Source organism: Plectropomus leopardus, chromosome 19 (assembly GCF_008729295.1).
Source record: "Plectropomus leopardus isolate mb chromosome 19, YSFRI_Pleo_2.0, whole genome shotgun sequence".
Classification (NCBI taxonomy): domain Eukaryota; kingdom Metazoa; phylum Chordata; class Actinopteri; order Perciformes; family Serranidae; genus Plectropomus; species Plectropomus leopardus.
In genome coordinates this window covers 18822341-18846123 of record NC_056481.1, presented here as the reverse complement: position 1 = coordinate 18846123, position 23783 = coordinate 18822341, and the positions used below count along the sequence as shown (strand labels likewise).

Sequence of the window (23783 nt, the reverse complement as noted above, 5' to 3'; positions counted from 1 at the left end):
TATCCTCAATTTCTAACATTTATTCTCAGATAGGATGTTAGAACCCTCTAAGATGAATATGTTCATAATTAATAGGATGCAATTTGGCATCTGTTAGATTATAAAATGGATGATGTGTACTTGTTTTTGTTGTATTTATGCATCACAACAAAAGAAGTAAAATCAGTATCAAGCAGGTAAAATCTTACCACAGTCTCTTTGTATAATGCCAAAACGAATGTGATTTTTATACATTTCTATTAAATATTGGCTGCAGTTCAGTTAAAATCTGTGAAGTGAGCACTTTTCCATCGACCTGACAGCTGTAGCATATCAAGATGCTATTTAAAAGAGAGGTATTTGTGACTTACTCTTGTGACCATTTGGTTCAAAGGTCAAAGTTTGTATTCTTGATGTCTGGCAGAAACAGTCAGCAGAATGGAAAGACTGGATTTCTGCTGCTGTCATCCAGCTTGACTGCATCTTTTCAGAAATACAGAAATGCACAAATACCTTTCTTAGACGTTCCTATGGCAACCTAAACATCCTGTGCATCCACACAAAGGATGGAAAAGTGGGTGTGAGATGCTAAATAAGCTCTGTCACTGCAGATAAACAGTGACAGAGGAAACATGAACAGAAAACTGAAAATCCATTTTGGCCATTATAGATGTTGTGTATCTCTGAAATCTGACATTTGAACAAAACATGAGCCAACCTTCTTTTTTTCTGTCTTATCTTGAGATAATTGACGTCAAATGAGCTTTAGGAATGAGGTTTTAAGAAGGTGAAAATCACCAAAACATAGCAACAGGTTTTCACATAACAGCAAGTACGTGTTGGCTTTCCAATAAACTATCACTTTGAATTAAGAAAACACTTTTTTTATGTGTAGTGACCACAGCTATGACCTGTCAAGCTTCTTCCCTGCTGCTAGCTTGTCTGCGTCTGACTTTATCTCACTGTAAACTGTTAAAGATCATGAATAATTATAGTTTAACCCTTTGAAACTTGGACATCAGTTTTCAGTGTTCAGATGACTTTCACATGCTATTTGACCCTTTAAAACCTGAGCAATTTGATCTGGTTTATTTTGAAAACATTGGAGAAAAAAGCAATGATTGACTTGGCAAAAAAATGTCCCACAAATTGAAAGAAATGCAACATTTTTGCTCGAGGGTGGAGCTGTGTCATAACATATCTGTGTGGTAAAGTGATATGGGTTGTTGTAAAAGAACAGAAAAGGTCTCAATATGATTGACCGTTCTTTGCAGAAAATCTCTTTTTGTAAAAATGTTGTTTTTACTCCCTTTTAAAAACAAAAATAATAATAATTATTATTTTTGTTTTTAAAAGGGAGTAAAAACAACATTTTTACAAAAAGATTTTATTTTTTTACCTTAAAATGTTATTATTTTTTAAATAATTATTGTTATCTATTTATTTTTTATTATTATTATATAATTTCATATGAAGTCCTATGTCAGGGAATGCTCCTTTATGTGAAAACTGAAAATAAAATGTTGAAGTTGCAAGAAATTACCTAAAATTAGTTTTATCAGAATTTATCTCAAAGGGAAAAATGTCCTTAAAACTATATTAACAATTTTAATAATTTTATATTTATAATTTCTGTTACAGAAATACATTTTAATATATAAAATTAATACATATATATTTTCTCTTAATTTTCAGCACTTTTTAAAAGTAATCGTCTTGTTTGCTTTTGTGTTTTACTAATCTTTTTTTCCTTATTTTTTGTAACACTTCAACTAATGTTTGCATAATTTTTGTGCCATGTCTTGTTAAGTAGCTCACTGCCATCTCCCCACATTTTTGAAAGAAATTAAACAAATTTGCTCAGTTTTCTAAGGGTTAAATATGATTTTCTGAAATATACTGATAAAACAGCTTAGCAAGACAATCAGAGTTCAAATGAGTCATTTTTAATGAGATCTTTCATGCTCATTCAAGAACATCACAGTGCTTCTAGAAATCATCACAGACTGGCCGTCTGTCATTTGTACAGAAATGAATTTGGCATCAACATCTCAAATATATAAAACAAACTCGTCATAGATTCAGTTATGTCTTCATACAGTGTTTCAACAACAGAAAATGCTCAAAAGATGAATACATTCACTACATTACTGGAAAGATAGCTGTAATAGAGGAGAAGCAGCTCTGGTGCTCACCATTGATCCGTACTGTCAAAGGGTTAACTCATCCCCAGCTCACCCCCCTGTAACACATCACCACCCCTCAAAATGAGACAGATGGTTCCTGATAGCTAATTTTACATTATAACATTTTTATGCTGAAATCATAACATATCCAGAATTTTAGATTTGATCTCAAGACATTAAAACTCAACTATTTTAAGGTTTACAGCTCTTTAAGGCAAAGTGATCCACCACACACATTAACAACAGGAAACTCTGGGATACATTAGGCCTTTTTAATTAAAAATATCCTTTACAAAAAAAACATTAAATAAATAAAATGTGAAAACACTGGTGTATATATAACAGATTGTTCTGTGTGGCCAGCTGACAGAGAAGAGCCTCCATCATACTGGAGGTTACTGGTCGATATTTGGTGCTTTAGCCGGCATCAGTTGGTCAGTCTATATGCATCGTGGTTGATGGGAAGAGAAGAGCAAGAGTCGTCTGTTATCCGTCATTAAATATTAAAATGACGGATAATGCAGCTTGAAAGTCAGATGTTTGAATCCATTTACCTGGTGTGTGTTTTTAATATTCTTCATGTCTGGTCACCACTTCACATTCATCGTTCAGGACGGAAAATGATGAGAGCTGTTTCGAGCTCTCTGCTCCTGCTCAGTCTCTCAACAAACAGATGGATGGAACACGAGGATTTCGGCTCCATATAAAAGCATTGTGACAATTTGTCCAAAACGACAAACAGGTGCTTCTCAGTTTTATTCAGCGATACTTTCAACACTGCCACAGAGGAGTCACAAAATTTGCCTCCAGTGGTGGTGTTTTGTTTTTTTTTTCAAAGATATAACATGAGATGAAGAGATTGTCAGCCAGGCAGACATACCTTCCCAGCAAACAGCAGTCCCACTATGGTGAAGAATATGGACAGGACGAAGAGTACATAAGAGGAGCCCACCACTGTGTTGTTGGGGAGCTTATATGGCTGTCCTCCAACCTCATTGATGTAGAAGCCGATAGGGAATATGAGGGCAGCCATGCAGAACAGGACCACTGTGACAGAGAAAAAAACACAAGGACAGGATAAAAAGATTAATATCCCCTCTAGACCAGTGGTGAAAGAAGTATATAGATTCATTTCTCAAGTGAAAGTACTAATATCACTCAGTGAAAATACTCTGTTACAAGTAAAAGTCCTGCTTTGTAAATGATACTTAAGTAAAAGTGAGTATCATCAGGAAAATGTAATTGAAGTATTAAAAGAAAAGGTACCCAATGCAAGAAAGAAAACACACAGAAAAAAAAATAAAAATAAAAAACAGAACAACTAAAAACAAAAAAAATCAAAGTCAATATGAAAAAACACACACACACTTGAAATTACTCAAAAAAGAAGAAAAAAACCCCCAAAAAAACAAAGTCATTAAAAAAAATCAAGATTATTAAAAAAAAGAAAATGTAAAAGAAAAAGTCTTAAATGTCTATCAAAATAATTGGCAAATGAATTAATCAGTTAATCGATTCACCTGTACTTCTGTTAACTGTTGGGTAATCTAAATAATAACAAAACATCATATGTTATATACACGTGATTTCTATGCAAAAAAACTTATTTTTAAAGTATCTAACGCTGTCAGATAAATGGAGTGAAGTTTGCCAGGGATCATGAGGAAAGATTTTAGAGAAGCCCAACACATTTGAAAATACAGAAATTACAATGTTTTAAATCCAAATATCATGTTACCTATACCGCCTGAAAACCACGTTTTAAGAGTGAATGAAAGCAGGTTAATAAGCCAGCAGATGAGTCGAAACAGCTAAAAGTGATCAATAAACACTTTAGTATATAAATTGGGATATCTAGGGGTAATGGCTAAACAGTTTAATGTGATGGATAAACTTTTAATAAACTTCAGTATGTTTTCTTTAGTGTCCAATCACCTAAAAATAAGAACCATAGTGTTTTTTGTTACATAAGAATGAGCAGCTGATCTCCACGTACATAGGGAGCAGGTCTGCGTCTACGAGGATCGCCATGTAGCACTGCTATGTTTCTACAGTAGCCCAGATTGGACAAACCAAAGAGTGGTTCTACATACGACCAGTCACGTTTTTGGCCTGACAAAAACACAGATTTTTGATTGATTTTTTAAAATGGGAAACTGCTTTATTCAGTGTTTTAACCTGTATAAATCACTGGGTCTGTTTGTTTCAGACAGGAAGGGCTCACAGCTTCCAGGTATTAAAATGTGTGTGACTAAAAACCTCCACCAGTATTGATGGTCTCCTCATGAGAACCTGCTTTATATTTTTTCTATATTTAGAACAAAGTGAAGCTCACGCGCTGGCCTTCTCTAACAGACAAACTCTGTCTCGTTCCTGAAAAAATAGAAAGCGGCCCATCAATTAGAGCTCCTCCGCAGTCTCTTTGACAAGATGTTCATAATTACCAGACTAAAAGCTTTCTTGAAATGAAACGCAGAACTCTGATGTCAAGTAAGATCCATTGTCTCCCTGTGAGATTCTCAAGTAGGATCTCTGACTTTCACAGGCATCTTATAAACTATAACGGGTAGTTTTCGCTCCACCTGCATTTAATTTCTGCCTATAATTTGGTACTTGACAGCTAAAAGGGTTTAACATGACATTATTGCAATTGTCATCTAATGCAGAAACATAGTTACTACAGCTTAAGGCAACTGCAACTTAAGACTATTTTTTTAATGCCACCTGGAATTAAATTCTAGATCAATTTTACAGTAGCCAATACTGAAGGAAAAACGACATGGAGCAACATCGATAACCTAAGGTTAAGGGAAATTTTTTTTAAAATTTTCAAATATTTTACATAAAATATGACTATGGTGATATTGGTAGTATGGTCATTTTTTTTTAAGTTACCCATTATTTTGAGCTTTTGAAATAATAAGTCAGAAATAACATACATAAAAATCCCACCTCCATTTTCTAAGCATTTGTAAGACTTTTGAAAGTTTAGTTTGAGACATTTTAATGTCTTAACACCTGGGGTAAAATATCAAGAAAACTATATTTATAATTATTATAATTATTTTAAATTAGGTTACAGAAAAAAATAAACATTTCTTTATTTTCTTTTAACTATTTCTTTAATTTCGGATATCTTTCTTGTAAATTACTAATTTCCTGCTAATTTTTGGGTGATTTCTCGTTAAGTTGCTCATTGCCTTCTTTCTATGTTTTTGAAAGAAATCAAACCAATTTGTTCAGGTTTCAAAGGGTTAAAGGTGACAGCCAACACCTACTCCCTGTGAAGGCAATCCATCGGGCGTATCGGGCAGCCTCGCGGCGCCAGCGTGACATCACCAGCAGACCACAGGTGACGGTGAGGGAGATGATGCCCATGATTATGAAGAAGAGCGTGGTGATCCACTCTGGGGGCAGCTGCGGGGGGATGCAGGTCCGGTCTCGTCCGTGGATCGTCTGGCACTGCCGGACCAGGCCCACAGTCAGAGAGCCTGGATGGAGACAGAGATGAGTGTAAGGTCACCATGACCTTTGAACACCTAAAAGAAATCTAATCTGTTCATCCTTGAGTCCGAGTGGATGTTTGTGCGAAAGTTGAAGAAATTCCCTAAAGACATGCTGACAAATTGCAACGGACAACTTGAAAACATAATGCCTCCAGCCACAGCTCATGCCAGCATGAATGAAAACAAAGGAACAAATATTTACAATTATCATAATTACAAATTCAAAATTACATTGAAGATTTTTTTTAATACAATTTTAATTATATATTTCATTAACGTTCTTTTTCCCCTGATTTTTAGTTCGTTTTCTTGTACTTTTTACTAATTTCTTGCTAATTTCTCCTTTCATTGCTCCTTGTCTTCTTCCTAATGTTTTTAAAGAAATGAAGCCAACATGCTCAGCTTTCAAAGGGTCAACTGTCAACTTGGTGCTAATTTCCTGTATGTTCATAATAGCCTTAGTATTGATTGTAAGAGATAAAACATAAGCCTGGCTCCACAGGGAATAACACGAGTCCAGATGGTATTTTAGCTATTACAAAATTGCAGAACATAACTCAAAATAAAAATACTCCCCAGTCTCCTGCACATTAATTCCATGATATAAAAGTCAGTTTATAGCATATCTGCAGCTGGCAGCCTGTTTGATGACTTTGTATGCTTTATATAACAAACAACCTATAATACACAGCAACATATGACATCACTTGTTCACATGTTTCTGGCTGATGACCTCCCAGGAGTCACTCTGATTCCCCAAAGTGAGCGAGGGCCGAGGAACCTGTTGATATGGAAACAGTGTGATGGGTGGAGAGCCGGCGGCAGCAGTGACCAACCGGTGATTCATGAATGATGTCAAACAGCCTCAAGGTTGTGGCATGAAAGCATCACAGAGAGAGAAACTATAAAATGTAAGAAATGAAAAGATCAATGACCCCACTTCAGATGGCAAGTTGCCATCTAACGCACACATACGGAGCCCAACAGAAACTGCATCTGCTCCACTCCGCTTCCAGTCTGACTACACATACAACACAACACAGAGCACATAAATGAAATCCTCCCACACCTTCATTTATTCTTTTGTCTCTCTCCTTTTTTTCCTTTCTTATTATCCACGACAAGCAGTTAGTGCTGGCCCCGCAGGCACAGAAGAAAGAGGAGCTTTATACATTTTATGGATTTATGGATTTATTCAAGGAAATTTAAAAAACTCAGCGACTGCAGAATTGTCACAAAGGCCAATATTACAAGTAAGCAGTATCGCAAAGGGCGCAGGAAAGCGTGTGGAAGCACTGAAACGTCTTTTAATTAGGAGGGAAATTACATGAAATAAGCTGCTTTTGAATAAATACCTGCTGCTTAAAACCATTAAGACCCCTCAATTTACATTTTACTGTTGGCCTCAGTTGCTGGTCGATGATACCAGAATCAGGCTGAACCACATCCTCCTGCAGGCTGACCTATCCCCCCTATACACAGGACATCCTGTTCCCTCTCAGCACATCCTTTCATACTGCAGGGTGGGCCACAATGTAAATAGTGCATTCATTTCCCTGCATACTGGACTCCAAAAAAACCAAAAAAATACACCGAGTCCAACAGAGATGTGTTTTGATTCATGCCATTATGGAAAGTGGGTTTTGTTTTTCATGAAAATATATTTAAGAGAGTGATAAAGAGCTGGAGTGACAAAAATGAATGAATGGGAATTAGAATAATGGCAGCATAAAAATAAAATAATCAAAGGTGAAAGAGTTAACCCTTTGAAAATTGAGCAAAATTAGCCTGCTTTCTTTCAAAAACAAGGGAAGCCAATGAGCAAAGAAAAAAAATATTTAACCAGTTATGAGCAAGAAATTAGTAAAATGTATAGGGAAATTATCCAAAAATGAGTAAACAAACAAACAAAAAAAAAACAAGAAAAAGAAAGTGAAAAAAATTTCTAGATATACCGTCACTCGGTTGTATCGGTCAATTTGCACTTTGCCTCCATGTCTATGAAAACATGGATGTTTCACACACAGAGGATCAATACATTCAACACAGTTTCAAGGTGGTTAAGGATTCTTGAGATATGACCAAAAACATGTTGTATCAGGTCACCGTGACCTTGCCCTTTGACCTTTGACCACGAGATTCTAATAAGTTCAGTCTTGTGTGAGAGTGGACGTTTATGCCAAATTTGAGGACACTCCCTCAAGGCCATCTTCAGATATTGTGTTCAAGAAAATGAGATGTGTGCAACGTCACCATGACCTTGACCATCAAAATCCAATCAGCTCATAGTTGAGTCCAAGTGAATGTTTGTGCAAAATTACCATTATAATAATTATAAATATTGTTTTTCCCTAGATTTTTTTTTTCTTTTTTTCCATTGTCATTTTTTCCACTGTCAAATCCCACGAATTCGCTCGGGGTTCTAAGGTCTTTGGGTGGAGCACGTTAGTGGCATCCACATCAGTGCCAGGACCAAAGGCTTGTCAGCTAAACACTGCATAGCAATGAAATGAACCATGTTTTCGCCAACCAGTGGTTTAATGTTTTGGCTGATTGGTGTACACTTTAGTTGAAAGATGAATAATAATATATGAAATATCCAAGTCCTGACAGTTATACTGTGGCCTTGTAAAACAGAAATAATCTGTGTGTCTGTTAACCTGTACTTAGTGAACACTTTCAGACATTTTCCTGCCCTTTTAAATCTCTCAGCACAGCACTTAAGCACACAAACACACATCGCGTCCGCATGCATCTCTCTCTGTCTCTCTCTCTCACACACACACACACACACACACACACACACACACACACACACACACACACACACACACGCACAGCAGGGTAACTGACCTTGTGGTAGATGGAAAAGAATTATGATAGCGCGGCTTGAGAACACATCAGTGTTTGAACAGCAGCTATAATGAACTCAAGTGTTACCGTCACCAACTCTGTGATTCTATGAATCATGATAACCAATAAGAAGTTGTCAAACGGCATATATTGTGAGCTTGGGCATTTAATATTATCACTATTATATTATGATAATAAGTTTATTCTTAATTTCTTCATCTCCTGGCTGTTAAATCCTTTAAAACTTGTGAAAAATATCCTGATTTCTTCCAAAAACATGGGAAGAGGGTAATCAGCAATGATAAAAGAAATAACCCGAAAATTAGCAAGAAGTTAGTAAAAAGTACAAGAACATTACCTGAAATTAGTAAAAGAAAAGACAATTTAAAAAAACAACAACATTACAGAAATTACCTGTATAAAGTCCCTAAAAATTAGCATAATTAATATGTAACATAATTTTAAATACTGTACTTTTGATAATTATAGTTTTTCCCTAGCTTTTTCTATTTTCCCTAAAACATTTTTCCCAGCTTTAAAAACAATCTAAATCTATTAATTTCATGCATTTTGTGAAACATTTCTTACCAAGTTGCTCATTACCGTTTTCCCCATGTTTTTTTAAAGAAAATGCACCAATTTGCTCAGAGTTCATCGGTTTAATTACTGTGAAATGTATCTGACAGCATTATAAGGAAAGTGATGTCGCTCCAGGTTTCTAAGGGTTAACAAATGGAGAGAGCTTACTAAATAGATTCATAAGAGCTGTGTGCAGAGGCAAAATCTAAGGAAAAAAATCTGTTTTTTTTTCACTTGTACATATACAGTAAGCACTCAGAATAAACATACGTCATGGCTGAGCCTGAGGGACTTCAATTCTCCATGTGGAAAGCATTATTCTCCCAGGAGGCCAAACTAAAAGTCCCACATCTTCAATTCCAAACAACACTTCCTGCCTTCAGGTAATTACTACTCGGCTAATTAAACAGGAACAAAGAGCTTATAGTACAGTTAGTACAGTCATTTCACACCATCCTTTACTATGGGGGGGATATAAGGTAAAACCTGAACTGCAGTCCATTGTGTACTGTGATGTTTGAGACAGAAAGATTTGGTGCGTGATTACTCATTTAATTATGTGACAAGAAACTATTCATGTACTCAACTTGCAGTAGCAGTCAGTATTTTTACAACAAATTAAATCCTGTAATAACCACTTGGCACGCCATTTACATACTTATCTCTGCTCCACTGTAGCATGAGGATAGAGGCTGCAGCTGTGCATATACTGTGGTGGCACTGTTTGTCTGTTGCATCAGTTTTAGTCAATGTTTAGCTTTTGGACTTTGCATCTGAATATTACTCTATTGCAATAACCAGGGAGGCTGGCTGTGAGTAAAAATGTGTCGGATTTGGCCAGAACCCGTATTCAACACTTTAACTCTAGCATAGACTGTCTCATTAACTTTCCACAAATGATTGGCTGTAAAACGATCGTATCGGTGATGATTTGACTCTGATGTCAGGTGCAGACATATTAATAAAACATAGTAATTAAATCATCAATTAAATCAGTATTTATATACAATTTAAAATTGTAAGTGTTCTCTATGACATTAAATTTCCATTAAATACAAAGTTCTGAGAAATATCCTTAGCTATTATTTGCTCCACTGATTTTACACATTCAAATCTGTCAACGGGTGTTTGGGAGTCATTTAAAATACTATAAAGGATTTTCGTTCAAAAAAAAAATGTGTAGACTCATACGAAAAGTAAACCAGCCAAAATTGGGAAAATCAACTTGCTTTGCTTGAGGGCCACTTGTGCAAAAATGACATGAGGTCATGGGCCAGTAGCAGCAGCCCCATATATGGTTTTAGAAATTTCTCGGATTCTAAGACGTTTCTAGGAATTCAACACCCTTCTAAGATTTTAAGACATCTTTAGGATTCTAGGCTGTCTCTAGGATTTTCGCATGTTTTTTAGCACGTTTTTAGAAGTTTAGCCTGTTTCTGGGATTTCAGGACAATCAGGGCTTAGCTAGAACCTCTGACTGGGGCTATCGGGGATCCTCCGACACTTTTTTGTTACACAAGCTCTATTTTTGATGCTGTTTTATGCGCTCTGGAACCTTCTGTAGACTAAAAGTACAAAAACAATTCCCAGTGTGAATTCCATTACTTTTATTGTGAATTAGAAAACGGCTGGGGGACCAGCTTTGGCCTGCGGGCCATAACTTGAGTATCACTGAGCAGCACCCTTGCCTTAGACGCTGGGTGAAGGTGATCTTGAGAAGAAAAAAAAAGGAAATTTGAACATGTTACAATAAAATACTACAGATCACGATTTTGCATCTGAGCCTTGGGACAGCAGAAAATGTAGACAATGGATTATTATTGCATCCTTTTTATGGTTTGTTGCCACTCATTCACTCTGTAAAATTCCTCTCCTCATCTAAAAGTGTGATTCATAACCGAGGGTCCGCACTCTATTAATGGGCTCCCAAGACAAATGTTGGTGGTCATCAGATGAAAGAGAAACATTTTTTTCTGATCTTTTCTGGTGTAATACTGGATACTTTCACCTTTTCATATTTCATGATCACACAGATGCCATAACCTGCAAACATTTTGATGATCCAAAGCCAAACAGTTGAGAACCACACCCTATTAATATTTATCAATTTTGGTGCAACTGTTTCCTTTAAGCGTGTTGATTTTAGACTGAAAGCACTCACTCTGACAATCTATGGACTTCTGACGCAGATTTTTATGTGATAATTCTTACAATCAGATGTGACGCTGAAGTTGCTTCCAACTCAGCAGTTAACGGGAGAGTTAAGGGAGGTTGCTCTGTGACCAATGCTCGGCTTTTTTCACCTCTTACTGTTGTGAAAGCATCTTAGAGAATTAAGGTAAAGACCTGACGCTGTCTGAAACCCACTTTCAGATTTGTGAAAATTTCAGATTTATGATATTTGTGAAAACACAAAAAGGAAGATGCCGCTGCTTTTTTCACGTTGAACACATTATACCAGGTCCAGATCAAAAACCACTATAGTTAGACAAGTCAGACCTGGACTAGATTATCCAAAAGAGGCTAAAGATTATTTAAAACAGTTTCAGATTTGTAAACGTAGCATTTTCCATAAAGTAACAGGGTTCTGATAGTTTATGGCACGTTAGATTTAAGATTTTTTAAGACTTTTTTAAACTGCTATTTGGATGACAATCAACACCAATTTTACAATAGCCATAATTGAAGAACAGGAAAACATGAACTGACACCAATCACTTAGGTGTAAATAAAAAAGCGTAATAATTATTATACTGTAAAACTTGACTTCTTTTGTGACGTCGTTACGAGAGGAATGTTGTGATGTTCTAGATTTAAAAATAAAATAAAATAAAATGAAACAATAAAATATGTTACCAGCTGCTTTGAAATTTTAGAATGCAACATTAGAAAAAAGATTCACAAAATCTTTCTTCCCATTTTTAACCCTTTAAAACCTGGGCAGATTGGTTTGACTTCTTTCATCAACATGGATAGAAACCAATGAGCTCCTGAACAAGACGTGGTCCAAAAATTAGCAGGAAAAAAAAATTAAGCAAAAAAGAGGAGAAAAAAAATAAAAACTAAACATTAAAATGACCCCAGACACATCCTAAAAAAAAGTGTACTTTTTTATGCAACAATTTGAAATTGTGGTTATTATAATAATATATATATATAGTTGTATAGAATTTTTCCCTAAAATTTTCCATTTTAAAATCTTTTTGAAAACTAATTTGCGGGTAATTTTCTTAAATTTTTGCAATTTGTTGGAATTTTCCAGTTGCTCATTGACTCACTGAAATCAAACAATTTTGCATAGGTTTCCAAGGTTAAATACCTTGTAAAAGGCATCTCAACAGAGCACGAAAAAACTGATGTCGATCCAGGTTTCTAGGGGTTAAGCATTTTTAAAAAATGATTTAAGACATTTAAATTCCAATAAAGGTCTTATTTTTTTAGAGTAATTAATTCAATGTATTTAAAGACTTTTTAGGGAACCGTGAGTTAGCACGGCCAGTTAAGAGGAGCAAACACCGTGCAGGAGGAGCGCAACAAAGTGCCGACAAAGACCTACCGGCGGATTCTCCGGTGCTGATCCAGTCCGGGTTGGCGATGCTGGCGATGGCGAAGATGTCTGCAGCGAGGAAGAGGCATCCTGATATCACGGTGAGTTTATCCATGTCGGTGGACACCGGCGGAGGTCAGAGTGTTTGTGCGCCTCTGTCTCACCTAAAGGGAGGCGGGACATTTAGGAGTCAGCAGCCTAACCTGAAGCCAGCCAGCTGAAAGGGGTCGCTTTGATCCACCATTAGTCCGCACATCATGTTCGATCCCGGGCGGATATGCAGATTCAAAGTATCCACTTTCATTTAGTCCTCCAGCGGCGGAACCTGACCCGACCCGCTGGCCCTTCTCCAGCCCCGGTGGAGAGGCTTGCTGCCCGGGCTCATGGATCACTTAGCTCCGGATGCTCCACCACATCCCGGTGATCTTTGAGTTTGCTATAATCGCTGATTAAACCTGCAACAGTGAGGATGGATTCATGCATGCAGTCGGCTTATTTCCTGAGTCTGCATGGAGCTCTCTCCCCCCATATGGAAGCTTTTCTGTTTCTTTCCTCTGGACGCGCACAGACGGGAAACGCCGCCCATGCTCACAGTCAAGGAGCCACTCTGAGCTTCAAATCTCCAAAATCATGAGCTGAATATCGTCAGTTTAGCTTTTTAATAATGACACCTGAAATAATCACCTGAAACGCTCAGATAGTGTGTTTCCTGCAGGACGGCGCTGAGAACTGAAATTTAGGCAGCTCGCGTCTCCATGTCTGTGGTGGACAACTCTCGCGAGAAAATCAGTAACGCTCCTGACTGACCTGGCACTATTTACATCACCATAAATGATGCAATTTTGACCAGTTACATTTTTTTAATTGATAAGACATGATAAATGAAACTAGGATCAACTCGATCACCTTCTCAGCATAAGTCTTCTCTTGGAAATAATTTGACACTTTTCATCATTTCCAAACTTTTTCAAAACAGATAATACTGATCTCATAGTAAAATCTGCTTGAACACATGTATCCACTCAGAAGTAACGTTTCAAAACACCTCACACACAGACCTAAACTGAAAGCCCCTGGCCCAATTTTTTTTATTTTGTTTGCAAAATTCTGCAACAAAAGCAAATATTTCTATCAATCATCACAGCTTTGGTCAAATGAATATATTCTTTCTTTATTCTTACAGTAGCCTATAACATGAATGTGTCCAAGCCATAGATACACAATCTGTGGTGCAAACAAATTAGAAAAACTACATGAGTTGCTAATACACCTGTGGCAATAGAAGTTGCACCTCCACACTTATGTAGTCAAATAGCTTCCAGCTATATTTCACGGTCTTCAATAGTTAGTTTGCTCAGCTGCCATGATGGAACCACTAGAAGCTTTAAATTTGCATAATTTTGAGCACTGCTCCTCAAGAACATAACTTTGGTTTAAGAGACGGGGGGACAGAGTGGCAGGGGTCTGGGGGTCCTCCTCTCCTCATGAAAAATTGTGCAATTTGAATTACATTTCCTGCATTTCAACATATACTCTGGTACCAGGGTACCTGAAGTTTGTGGCAAATCTAATTCTAAGACTTTTTTAATGCCACTCAGTATGCTATTTAAGACCAATTTCACAATAAAACCAAAAACCTACATTTTTTACATATAATTTAAGACATTTTAATACAAATTAAGGCCTTATTTTTAGACTAATGAATTCAATGCCTTTTAAGACTTTTTAAGGATCCTCGTGAACCCTGCCTCTCTCAATTCACATTCTCAGCTAGAATCAGATGGCTTGCATTAAGTGTTGCGTATTGCACAGGATTTTTTTAGTTTAAAAAAAACATGTTTTTGAAAGTAGGAAGTACACAAACAGGATTTTGAAAAAAGACAGGGACATATCCTTCCCCTGTCCACCGATTCTTATCCATAATGACTTGACAGTTCATTCGTATTTAGTCTAATTAACTCGAAAGCTCCAGAATAAGCACATAAGTACATCTTACATTAGGTTTGTTCTTGTGAATCGCTCATTTCCAGTGTCAAGAATGTAGCTGACTGTCAAACTAACAAATGTTTCACTATCAAAGACATAAAAAAACCACAGCAAAACACTTAAAGCTCTGTAAGGTAGATAGAATTTATTCATTATTTTACATCAGCTATACAGTTAATGTGGACAGATGAGGGGAGCACGACTTTGTGACGCGCCGGAGCAGCATCACCTGATAATATACTGTTACAACACCCATAAATACCCAGTGGTGTTATGACATTATATCCCTCAGAACAACTGAATCGATGACGTCTGCTTTGTTTCTGTCAAAATGTGGAGGAAACAAATTCTGCTTTGCCTTCAGAGTTAGGTACAGCACGAGGTGACGGGGAGCGCTTCAGATCTCATCCACAAAGGGGGTTTTTATGAGGTTGCCGCTGGACGCCATGGACTTCTTGCCGGTCACAAATTTCTTTGCAGCCTGCAATTAAAAAACAAGAAAGTAAAGAGCACCATTATTAACCCTTGAAAACCTGAAACAACATGAACTTTCTTGATTTGCATTCACACGTCTTTTACGTGCATTTAAACCTGTGACACCTGAGAAAACTGGTTTGATTTCTTTTGAAAATGTGGCTAAAAAGGCAATGAGCAACTCGGTAAGAAATGTCCCACAAATTGCAAGGAAATAGGGTAAAGGACATGACTTGAAGATTTGTTGACAAAGCGAGAGAGAGGGACAGAGAGAGAGAGAAAATATTATACATACAATTAGTTTTTTATTTTAAACTTTTTTTGGGGGGGGGGGGTGTTTTTTGTTGGGGTTTTTTTTTTTTTTTTTTTTTTTTTCCTTGTCTATTTTATTTTATTTAGTTTTCTGCTAAATTTCAGTTAATTTTCTTGTAACTTGTAACTTCTACCAATGTTTTGGAAAGAAATCTAGCCAGTTTGCTCAGCATTTTAATGGTTGACTACAAAATATTTTTTCACAGTAAATAAAGTATTTGACAAAACCTTAAAGTTGTTATTTAACTGAAGTAAATTCCATAATATACGACTACGTCCAACCCTGACAACAACAAAGCATTGACAATGACTAAATGTCTTACGTTGGCAACATCAGTTAAGGAGACGTTGTCAATGTTTTTGGAGACTTCCTCAGCGGAGCAGTAGGACCCGTCAGCCAGAGCCTGAGTGCCTATGGACTCCAGAAAACCCTCCGATGTCTCCAGAGACATCAAGAACTGCCCCTTCAGCTGGGCCCTGCAGAAAAAAAACAAACACAAGCCCATCATAAGATACAGTCGTGCAAACTAAGTGGAAAACTCTTCTTTTCTTCTGAATATTAAGTATAAGTAGTCTAGTTTATATCATTGTTTTTTAGTTTTTCTCAGTGTCTGTCACAGCAGGCAGGCAGGTATTTTATGATCATGTTTAAAGGAATACCAGAACTGAAAAGAAACTGCCAGCCTGGCTCTGTCCAAAGCATCAAACAACATCAGTCCACCAGCATAACTAAAGGTGACGACATTATATATATCATGTTTCTTTAATCTCTTTAACCCTCTGAAGTCTGGGCAAAGTGACTTGATTTCTTTCACACATAAACAGAAGGCAATGAGCAACATAAGGAGAAATGACCCAGAAATTAGCAAGAAATTATGAAGAAAGTACAAGAAAATTACCTGAAATTTAGCAAAAAATAAATGAAATAACCCAGAAAATAGTATATATATAAAATTATGATACTTTTCAAAATAGTTTGCAGGTAATTTCTCCATATCTCAACTTTCTGAAATCTGCTCATTGCCGTTTCTCATGTTTTTGAAGGAAATCACTTCAATTTACGCAGGTTTTAAAGAGTTAAATACTGGAGAGAGGAAGGGAGAAACCCCAAATGACTTTAATGTAATGGTAACAGGATTCATCTTATCCAGATGTTTTTGAATAACCATAAAGCCCATTTTGATGATGTTTATTGTAAACTGGAATAAAAACACTTTAAGTCATGTCTCTGTCTGTCTGTCTGTCTGTCTGTCTGTCTGTCTGTCTTACTTGGCTCGAGTCAGGTCAGCAGCTGTGACTCCACCATCAGCAACAGCCTTTACCTCGGCTAGAGCCGCCTTAATCACCTGGAGAGACAGAGAACACCTGTTATTTAAAGACATTTTACCACTTCCAGTTTCTTTTAAAAAAAAAAAAACAAAGACTGCAGCTACTACATTTGTGCTGATGAGCAGACTCTTGCCATGATGACTGGATACTCACATCACCAGCAACTGCAGGCTGGGAAATGGTGTAGATGCCAAACAGACCAGAGTCAGAGTAGCTTGAATTGAAAGCACTGACCTGTTCAGAAAAAGGGAGGAAACTGTTAAAACAGGTGTTGCTAAAATTAAAGTCAGTCAAGGCTCCGGTGTAGGAAACATTGGAAAGTTTATTTTAAGACCTGATGACCACTCACATCAAAGGGATCAGCAGTTGCCTTGGCAACACCCTGGACCAGTTTGCTGGAGGCGCATGAGCCCCTCTTGACATGCAGACCAGCTCCCAGTAAATGCTGCAGCACACTGAAGGCCAGAGCCTCGCTGGTGCCTGACGCTGCCGACTGGCTCACCACCGCTGAGTGGACCAGACTGCTGATGCCCGGCATACGAATCTCACCTAGACGGAGAAAACTCATGGTGTTATATTTCCCTTTACAATGTAGGAAAACTCCAGATGCTGCATTGCAATGCTGACTTTATACGTCAGTTGAGCTCACCTCCACGATACTGAGCCGTGGCCCCTGTGGTGCCTGCCCCACTGCGGATGTTGAGGAACTGCTCCCCAACTTGCGTCAGCACCGTGTGATCCACACCTGAAGGAAAGACAAACATCACACACCTAATGATCTTCTGATCACCTTGGAAAGCGCTGGATATGTTACTTGAACAACAATTTTAACTTGATGCTGTAAAAAACACAGTAAGTGAAAACAGTAGTGCTACAATTAATGTTGTTATATGATATAATAATGAGCCATACCGAGTCCAACAAGAGCCATCCTTGCGCTAGTGAAATTGTTCTGGACAAACTGGTGTAGCTGGAGAAAAATGCAAGCATTAGAAAGGTTTAAAATGGGTACATTAACACCATCGGTCTGAAGGAAATAAACATGAGAACAACACTTACATGTCCGGACTGGATGTTGCCAACCATGTGGTTAGGACAGTACAGGGAGTTACAGAGAGCGTTTTTGTAGGCGGCTTCATGGAGAGCTTCAATCACACCTGGAAGAGAGAGAAAGAGGCACGATCACGATGCAGTTTTCTAATGTTAGAGCTAACGGTTGTCTTCTTCAACTGATAAATCATTATCTCGGATTTTATGGTGGAAACTTCAAATAAACTGTGATTTGGTTTTGTGCAACTAGTTCTATGATAAATTAATGTCGACATACAGATCTAAAACATTATACCTCTTTCCCACCCAAACTACCGCGTGCACAGGGGTTTTCAAAAACAGATAAACCTGCTAAATATAGGCTGCATTCCCACTGCCACACAGCTGCAACACACAAGTCTGCCTTTCTGTCAGCTTTTGTGTGTGGGTTGTTTTGTTGGTGTGTCCGTGTGATGTCACAGATAGGCAGGAGAACGGGTAAACAGTAGACAGCAGCAGGAGCAGAGGTCTTTTAAAACTTTTTAGTGGTTCATCTCTTTATATATCTTTTACTTATTAAGTCACTCTTTCAAATTCAGAGCAGACTAATTTGGATTTTAGCACTGCTTAGGAGGAGACAGACAGTAATTAATGACAGTGCATCTTGCCGGTTAAGGAGCTGAAATTAGCATTTTCACCCAGGTGTTGTGTTCCCATCAATGCTGATCAGAGCTGGCAGCAGTAAAAACCTGTGTCGACTGCGGTGTCATTTAACCCAGGTGTGAACGCCGATCGTACGCATTCTCATTGCATTAAAAAGCCAGATGTTAGTGGGTGATAGCAGGTTTAGTCTATATGTGTGTGTGCATTGCAAGAATAAGAAAAGGCTCACCTATTTGAGCACTCTGTGCAGCCTGGGCCTTGTCCATCTTCACTCGGGGCGTGAGGTCTGACACCTCCCATGGCCTGAACTCTGGGGCTGTTGTCACGTTGATCAAATACTCCATTACTGTGTCACTGCAGGCAAATAAGGAAAGGGGAGAAAAATGTGTTATGTAGGATGTGCTGAAACTGTGCCTCCTGCAGCATAATCTGCCTCTCCTGTGAAAATCCCCAATGAACCAAATTGTCTTTGTTTTGTGAGAAAATGGTGTAAGCGAGTACTCTCACATTATGCTGTCACACTCATTTAACTGGAATTATTTAAAGCCCAAACTACTAATAACCCTTTTCCATCCTCATGTGCTAGCTTGGCTTGGTTTAGTTTGGCACGTCAGCTCAGCATGGCAGGGATGTGTGACTCCATTACAGCGGGGCTACCAGGTTGAAGGTGTGTCTTAAACTGATGTCCGCTTGTCCATGCCTACAGGTCGCCCGTTATTATGCTGCAAGTGTTACACTTAAACACACCATAACAACTACAGGCAACGGCTAACTAGCACATATATTCTGCAACTTTGTAAAACTACAAACTGGCATGCAGCTGTAGTTCATATTCATCTGTCAACTGTGTTGGACACACCACAAAAAAAACGGGCGACCAAGGCTAACTGATGGTCTGACATTGACGGACTGTCTGCTTTGTGTGTCAGGGCCCTAAAAGTTACTCAATTCTTCTCCATGTACTACAAACACGGAACATTGTTATCATGATTCGTGTCCATTTCTGACTCATGCAGTATTTATCACAACGCTGATATTATTCAAAGACTCACATGTCATCTCGCAGGCAGTCAACGGTGTAGATCATGTTCTCTCTGGATGAAGTCACACTGCAAAGAAACATACAGATATCCACATTATTGAAGAAACTTGTTTCAGCTGTTGGTTATGATCTTTCTTGGAGGTTACTGACCTCAGGCTGCCTCCCACTGCCTCAACACCACGGCATATCTTAAAAGATGATGCTCCTTTGGTTGTCTGGAAAAGTAGAAAATGAAGTCAACACCAAGCTGAGACAGAATACATATAAAAAAATAAACACTGGGTTCATTTTTACTCTTGTGCTTTATGGCTATATGAATAATTCTGTAATAAAACTGGAGGAGAAAAGACAACCAAAGAAAATACTGAATAATCAGCAGTTATTTGATACTGCATCAAACTCAAAATACACCAAGTATTAATTATCATACCAGGCTGGAGGCCAGCCGGAGCAGGTGGGTGACCCCCTGGTTGTCTGGGGTCTCATAACGACAGCCGGCCTTGACAAACACTCCGATCTTGGAGGCTGGAGAATAGTTCTCCAGGGATGCGATCACCAGTCCACTGGGCAGTCTGGTCACCTGGTCAGAAGGACAAAAAAAGAGGTGTCCTTTAATTTCATCTTTTCGATCAAGTGTCTACTAACAAGCCTCTACTTACAATTTGGACATTCACTGATTGATATGGCATTTTATACTTAACATAATAATAAGAGACAAATGGACAAAGCATTTAACAAGAACAACACGTCTTCTCCGACAAGAAAAACCAACTCATTTCTTCATTCTCAGACCCAAAACCAGACTGAGTGGACTCAGCCAAACCATCCGCATTACTCTCCAACATACATGGACATCCTGGAAGGAGTGGGCAGCCCCGGGAGAGAGCTTGAGGCCAGCCAGGGGCTGGGCGAGGGACTGGCCTGCTCTGGCAGCCACATGGAACCGTCTCTGTGGAGAAGAAACACAAGTCAACAACCACTGACCTGCACATCCTGCGGATGAAACTTAACGTGCTCGGCAGCCCCACTGAACTCCACCTTACGGGCAGCCTGGGCTGCGTAAAGCCTTGTCTGGAAAATAGAAAACATGGGAAGGCGGGACATTACGACTAATGTGTTGCTGGCAATGGCACTTTGAGGAGGGGGGTGATCAGAGACATGAAAGATTATAAAATACGGAGGGGGTGGATCTGTGATTGCTTCTTTTACACAACATACTAATCAGACAACTAATCATTTTATTCTATTTGTACCTTTCTCACATAATACATATAGTGTAGGTTGACACCCTCAACTGATGCCTTGGTGATGTTAAAAAACTTATGTATAACTTTTAACTTATCTTGATTTTATTATGTTTTTTACCCTTGCATAATAGCTGCTATTTTATATTTGCCATTATCATTATTTTATTTCACTTCGTTGCAAGATGTTGCAATTATTTTATGTTATCCTTTTTGTCCTTATCATTGATATTTTTTGGTATTTTGTCCTTGTGAAATTACATTGGTCTGAGTCTGGTGCAATATTCAGGGTTCCAACACATTTTCATGGATAGAACTTCAAAACTTTTCATGACTTTTTAAGGACACATACTTTTTTTCCTTTTCCTACTCACCCAGTGTTTTTCAAACACATGACTTCCATGACTTTTTCCAGGTTTTCCATGACCATGGTAACCCTGAATATTATAGGGCAGGTGCAATACTTGGAGGCCTGTGTGGGCGACATCTAATCTGTGTTCAGTGCTTCAGGCTAACGTGCATGAGAAGCCTCCTCAAGGCTCAATATTTTTAGGCGTAGTGATTTCAGTCTCTTGACAGCATACGTACAATCAGTTTCTCATTTTAGATTTACATGAGCAGCACATTAACCATTTGAAACCTGGAAAGACATCCATTTTCGGTGCTGCATTCAGACACCTTTCACAAGTGTTTTAAACCTTTGAATTTCTTAAAAACTTAGGGGAAAAGGGCAATATGCAACTTTGCAAGCAATGTCCTGCAAATTGCAAGGAATTACTAGATTTGGATTTTTCTTTAATGCTAGGGTGAAGATAATTATATATTTTATTTAGAATTACTTTGATGCTTATAATAAAAGAAAAAATCAAATAAAACTGCTAGACAATAATATATTTTGAATATTTTTACAGCAATATTATTTTTTATGGCACTTTTTTTATTCTTTTTTTTTTTTTTTAGATAATTTCCCTTTTTCCTTTTTCTGCTGGGAATTGTACAACAGCACAACCAGGTTGTTAAACAATGCAGTACTGTTTGTTGAAATGCAGCTTAAGGCAAGATAGACTGAAGACTTTTAAAAACTTTTTAATGTCACTTGCAATTAAGTTTAAGACCAATTTTCTCATAAACAAAGTTTAATATCATCTTGCCCAAATGTTTATTGTAACATAAAACCCAGACTATAGATGTCAAATGTTGAAAAAACAGGCCTTTTAAGAGCGGAAAACATGGAAGAAAATGAACATATTTTAATATCATAAAGGTATCTATTTGGTTTACCAAAAGAAGTGGGAAATATCTGGCATTTCTGGCTGGTTTTATGAATAATTTTGTGTTTCTCAATTTGCATGTGATATTCCACTGCTTGGATTCTCATCATGACAAGTGTGAGAAAAGGAATTTCTTGAATTATTTAACAATTAAATAAATGAATAAAATAATAAAATAAGTAATAATTTTACTGACATCACTTTTCTTGTGCTGCTTTTGGACTCCCTTTGCAATTATTTAACCTTTGAACATCGGTGCCATTTCTCTCAATATATATATATATATATATATATATATATATATATATATATATATATATATATATATATATATATATATATATATATATATATATATATATATATATGAGCAAATTGTAAGAATTGTTCTGCAAATTGCAAGAAATAAGTACATTTAGAAAATAAAATTTTAAAATCCAAGGAAACAACTAGCAACAAAATTACAAAACTGTGTAGATTTTGATTTTTTTTAAGCTGGAAAAAAACAGGTTATAAACACTTACATATTTCATGTACATCTTTAAATTTAATTTGTTTTAGAAAGAAATCAAACCAATTTTCCCTGGTTTCAAATCGTTAAAATTGTACAGTTTACAATTTAATACCAATGAAGGCTTTACTTTTAGATGAATGGCTGAACTGTTTTCCAGCATCATGAGGCCAGTTTTTTCACGATAGAAATCCCCGTTTGACTTTAACTTAATGATGATGTTATATAACGGAAAACACAAAAACACAAGTCTCAAATGCCAATAAAGTTGAATGTTAAAGGTATTATATATACCGGCAAGTGCGAGGTAAGCGAGCTTATGCTAACGTCAACATTAGCTGAGGAAGGGATGCTAAATCAAGTTTAGCAACAAGCTAACTATCATTACTCAGACTCAGAGTTAACTTAAATTGTGTTTTTAACAGGAAGTATAAATATATAACTGTCTGGACCCGTCTGCTGTCGATTATGCAACGTTATCAGCTGGGTTAGTGCTGGCTGAGTTCAGCAGGGAGTCACGACTAGCTGCTCCCTCCTCTGCTCTTCATCACACCTTGTCCGGACACGACCCGGAATTTTAACACCGTCCGAATATCACAAAAAGAGTGAAACACACGGCTAAACTCCATACAGCCGCCCCGACACACCAATACATGACAAAAAAGCTGAGTCCTTACCGAGAGCTGACTAATTCCCCGGATCCCCTTCATCTCCCCTCTCTCCTTCAAGCGATGGACCAATATGGCCGGCGTCAAAGTGCCCTACCCAGAATGCACAGCGCGGTCCTCACTCGCAAATGTACTAATGGGCCAATGAGAGTGCGCCCTCTGTTGCCACGGAGATTATTGTGACACGAGACACAACCAGAAACTGTACAGCAGGGACGCTCAACCTGCTTTGCTTGAGGGGCCACTTTTCCAAAATGCCAGGAGGCCAGGGGCCAGCCACAGCAGCATCATGCATGTTTCTAGGACTTCGGGACATTTCAAGGATTTTCAGATGTTTCTAGGATTTTAGTGCACTTCTAAGATTTTAGGACCTAGGATTTTAAGGACATTTGAAGAGTTTTAGGACTTTAGGACATTTCTGGGATTTGGGACATTTCTAGGATTTTAGAACATTTGTCAGACTTCAGGACATTTCTATAATTTAAGGACATTTTAAGGATTTTGGGATGATACTTCAGGACAGTTCCAGGATTTTAGGATGTTTCTAGAACTTTAAGATGTTTCTTGGATTTGTGGACACTAAGGATTTTAGGATGTTTCTAGG

At 37.7% G+C, this 23783-nt stretch overlaps 2 protein-coding genes across 4 annotated transcripts; both read right to left on the bottom strand.

The window, feature by feature from the left end:
- Positions 1–2814: 2814 nt before the first annotated feature.
- On the bottom strand, positions 2815–13390 carry LOC121959097 (uncharacterized protein C16orf52 homolog B-like). Of its 2 annotated transcripts, XM_042508280.1 has the most exons (4): positions 13335–13382; positions 12660–12814; positions 5444–5656; positions 2815–3212 (listed from the first exon to the last, which is right to left on the bottom strand). In XM_042508280.1, the coding sequence occupies exons 2-4, from the start codon at positions 12763–12765 to the stop codon at positions 3028–3030; spliced, it is 504 nt and encodes a 167-aa protein (XP_042364214.1). In that variant the 5' UTR covers positions 12766–12814; positions 13335–13382; the 3' UTR covers positions 2815–3027. The 2 variants fall into 2 exon arrangements, with proteins under 2 accessions (XP_042364214.1, XP_042364213.1); XM_042508279.1 differs by having other exon boundaries at positions 12660–13390.
- A 1371-nt stretch (positions 13391–14761) lies between these two features.
- Positions 14762–23266, bottom strand: LOC121959325 (cytochrome b-c1 complex subunit 2, mitochondrial). Of its 2 annotated transcripts, none has more exons than XM_042508586.1 (14): positions 23189–23266; positions 20470–20556; positions 19916–20065; positions 19636–19700; positions 19496–19552; positions 18673–18797; positions 17811–17908; positions 17664–17721; positions 17401–17496; positions 17101–17300; positions 16905–16985; positions 16692–16768; positions 15746–15899; positions 14762–15117 (listed from the first exon to the last, which is right to left on the bottom strand). In XM_042508586.1, the coding sequence occupies exons 1-14, from the start codon at positions 23219–23221 to the stop codon at positions 15034–15036; spliced, it is 1365 nt and encodes a 454-aa protein (XP_042364520.1). In that variant the 5' UTR covers positions 23222–23266; the 3' UTR covers positions 14762–15033. The 2 variants fall into 2 exon arrangements, with proteins under 2 accessions (XP_042364520.1, XP_042364519.1); XM_042508585.1 differs by lacking the exon at positions 20470–20556 and adding an exon at positions 20333–20434 and having other exon boundaries at positions 23189–23262.
- Between the last annotated feature and the right edge of the window lie 517 nt (positions 23267–23783).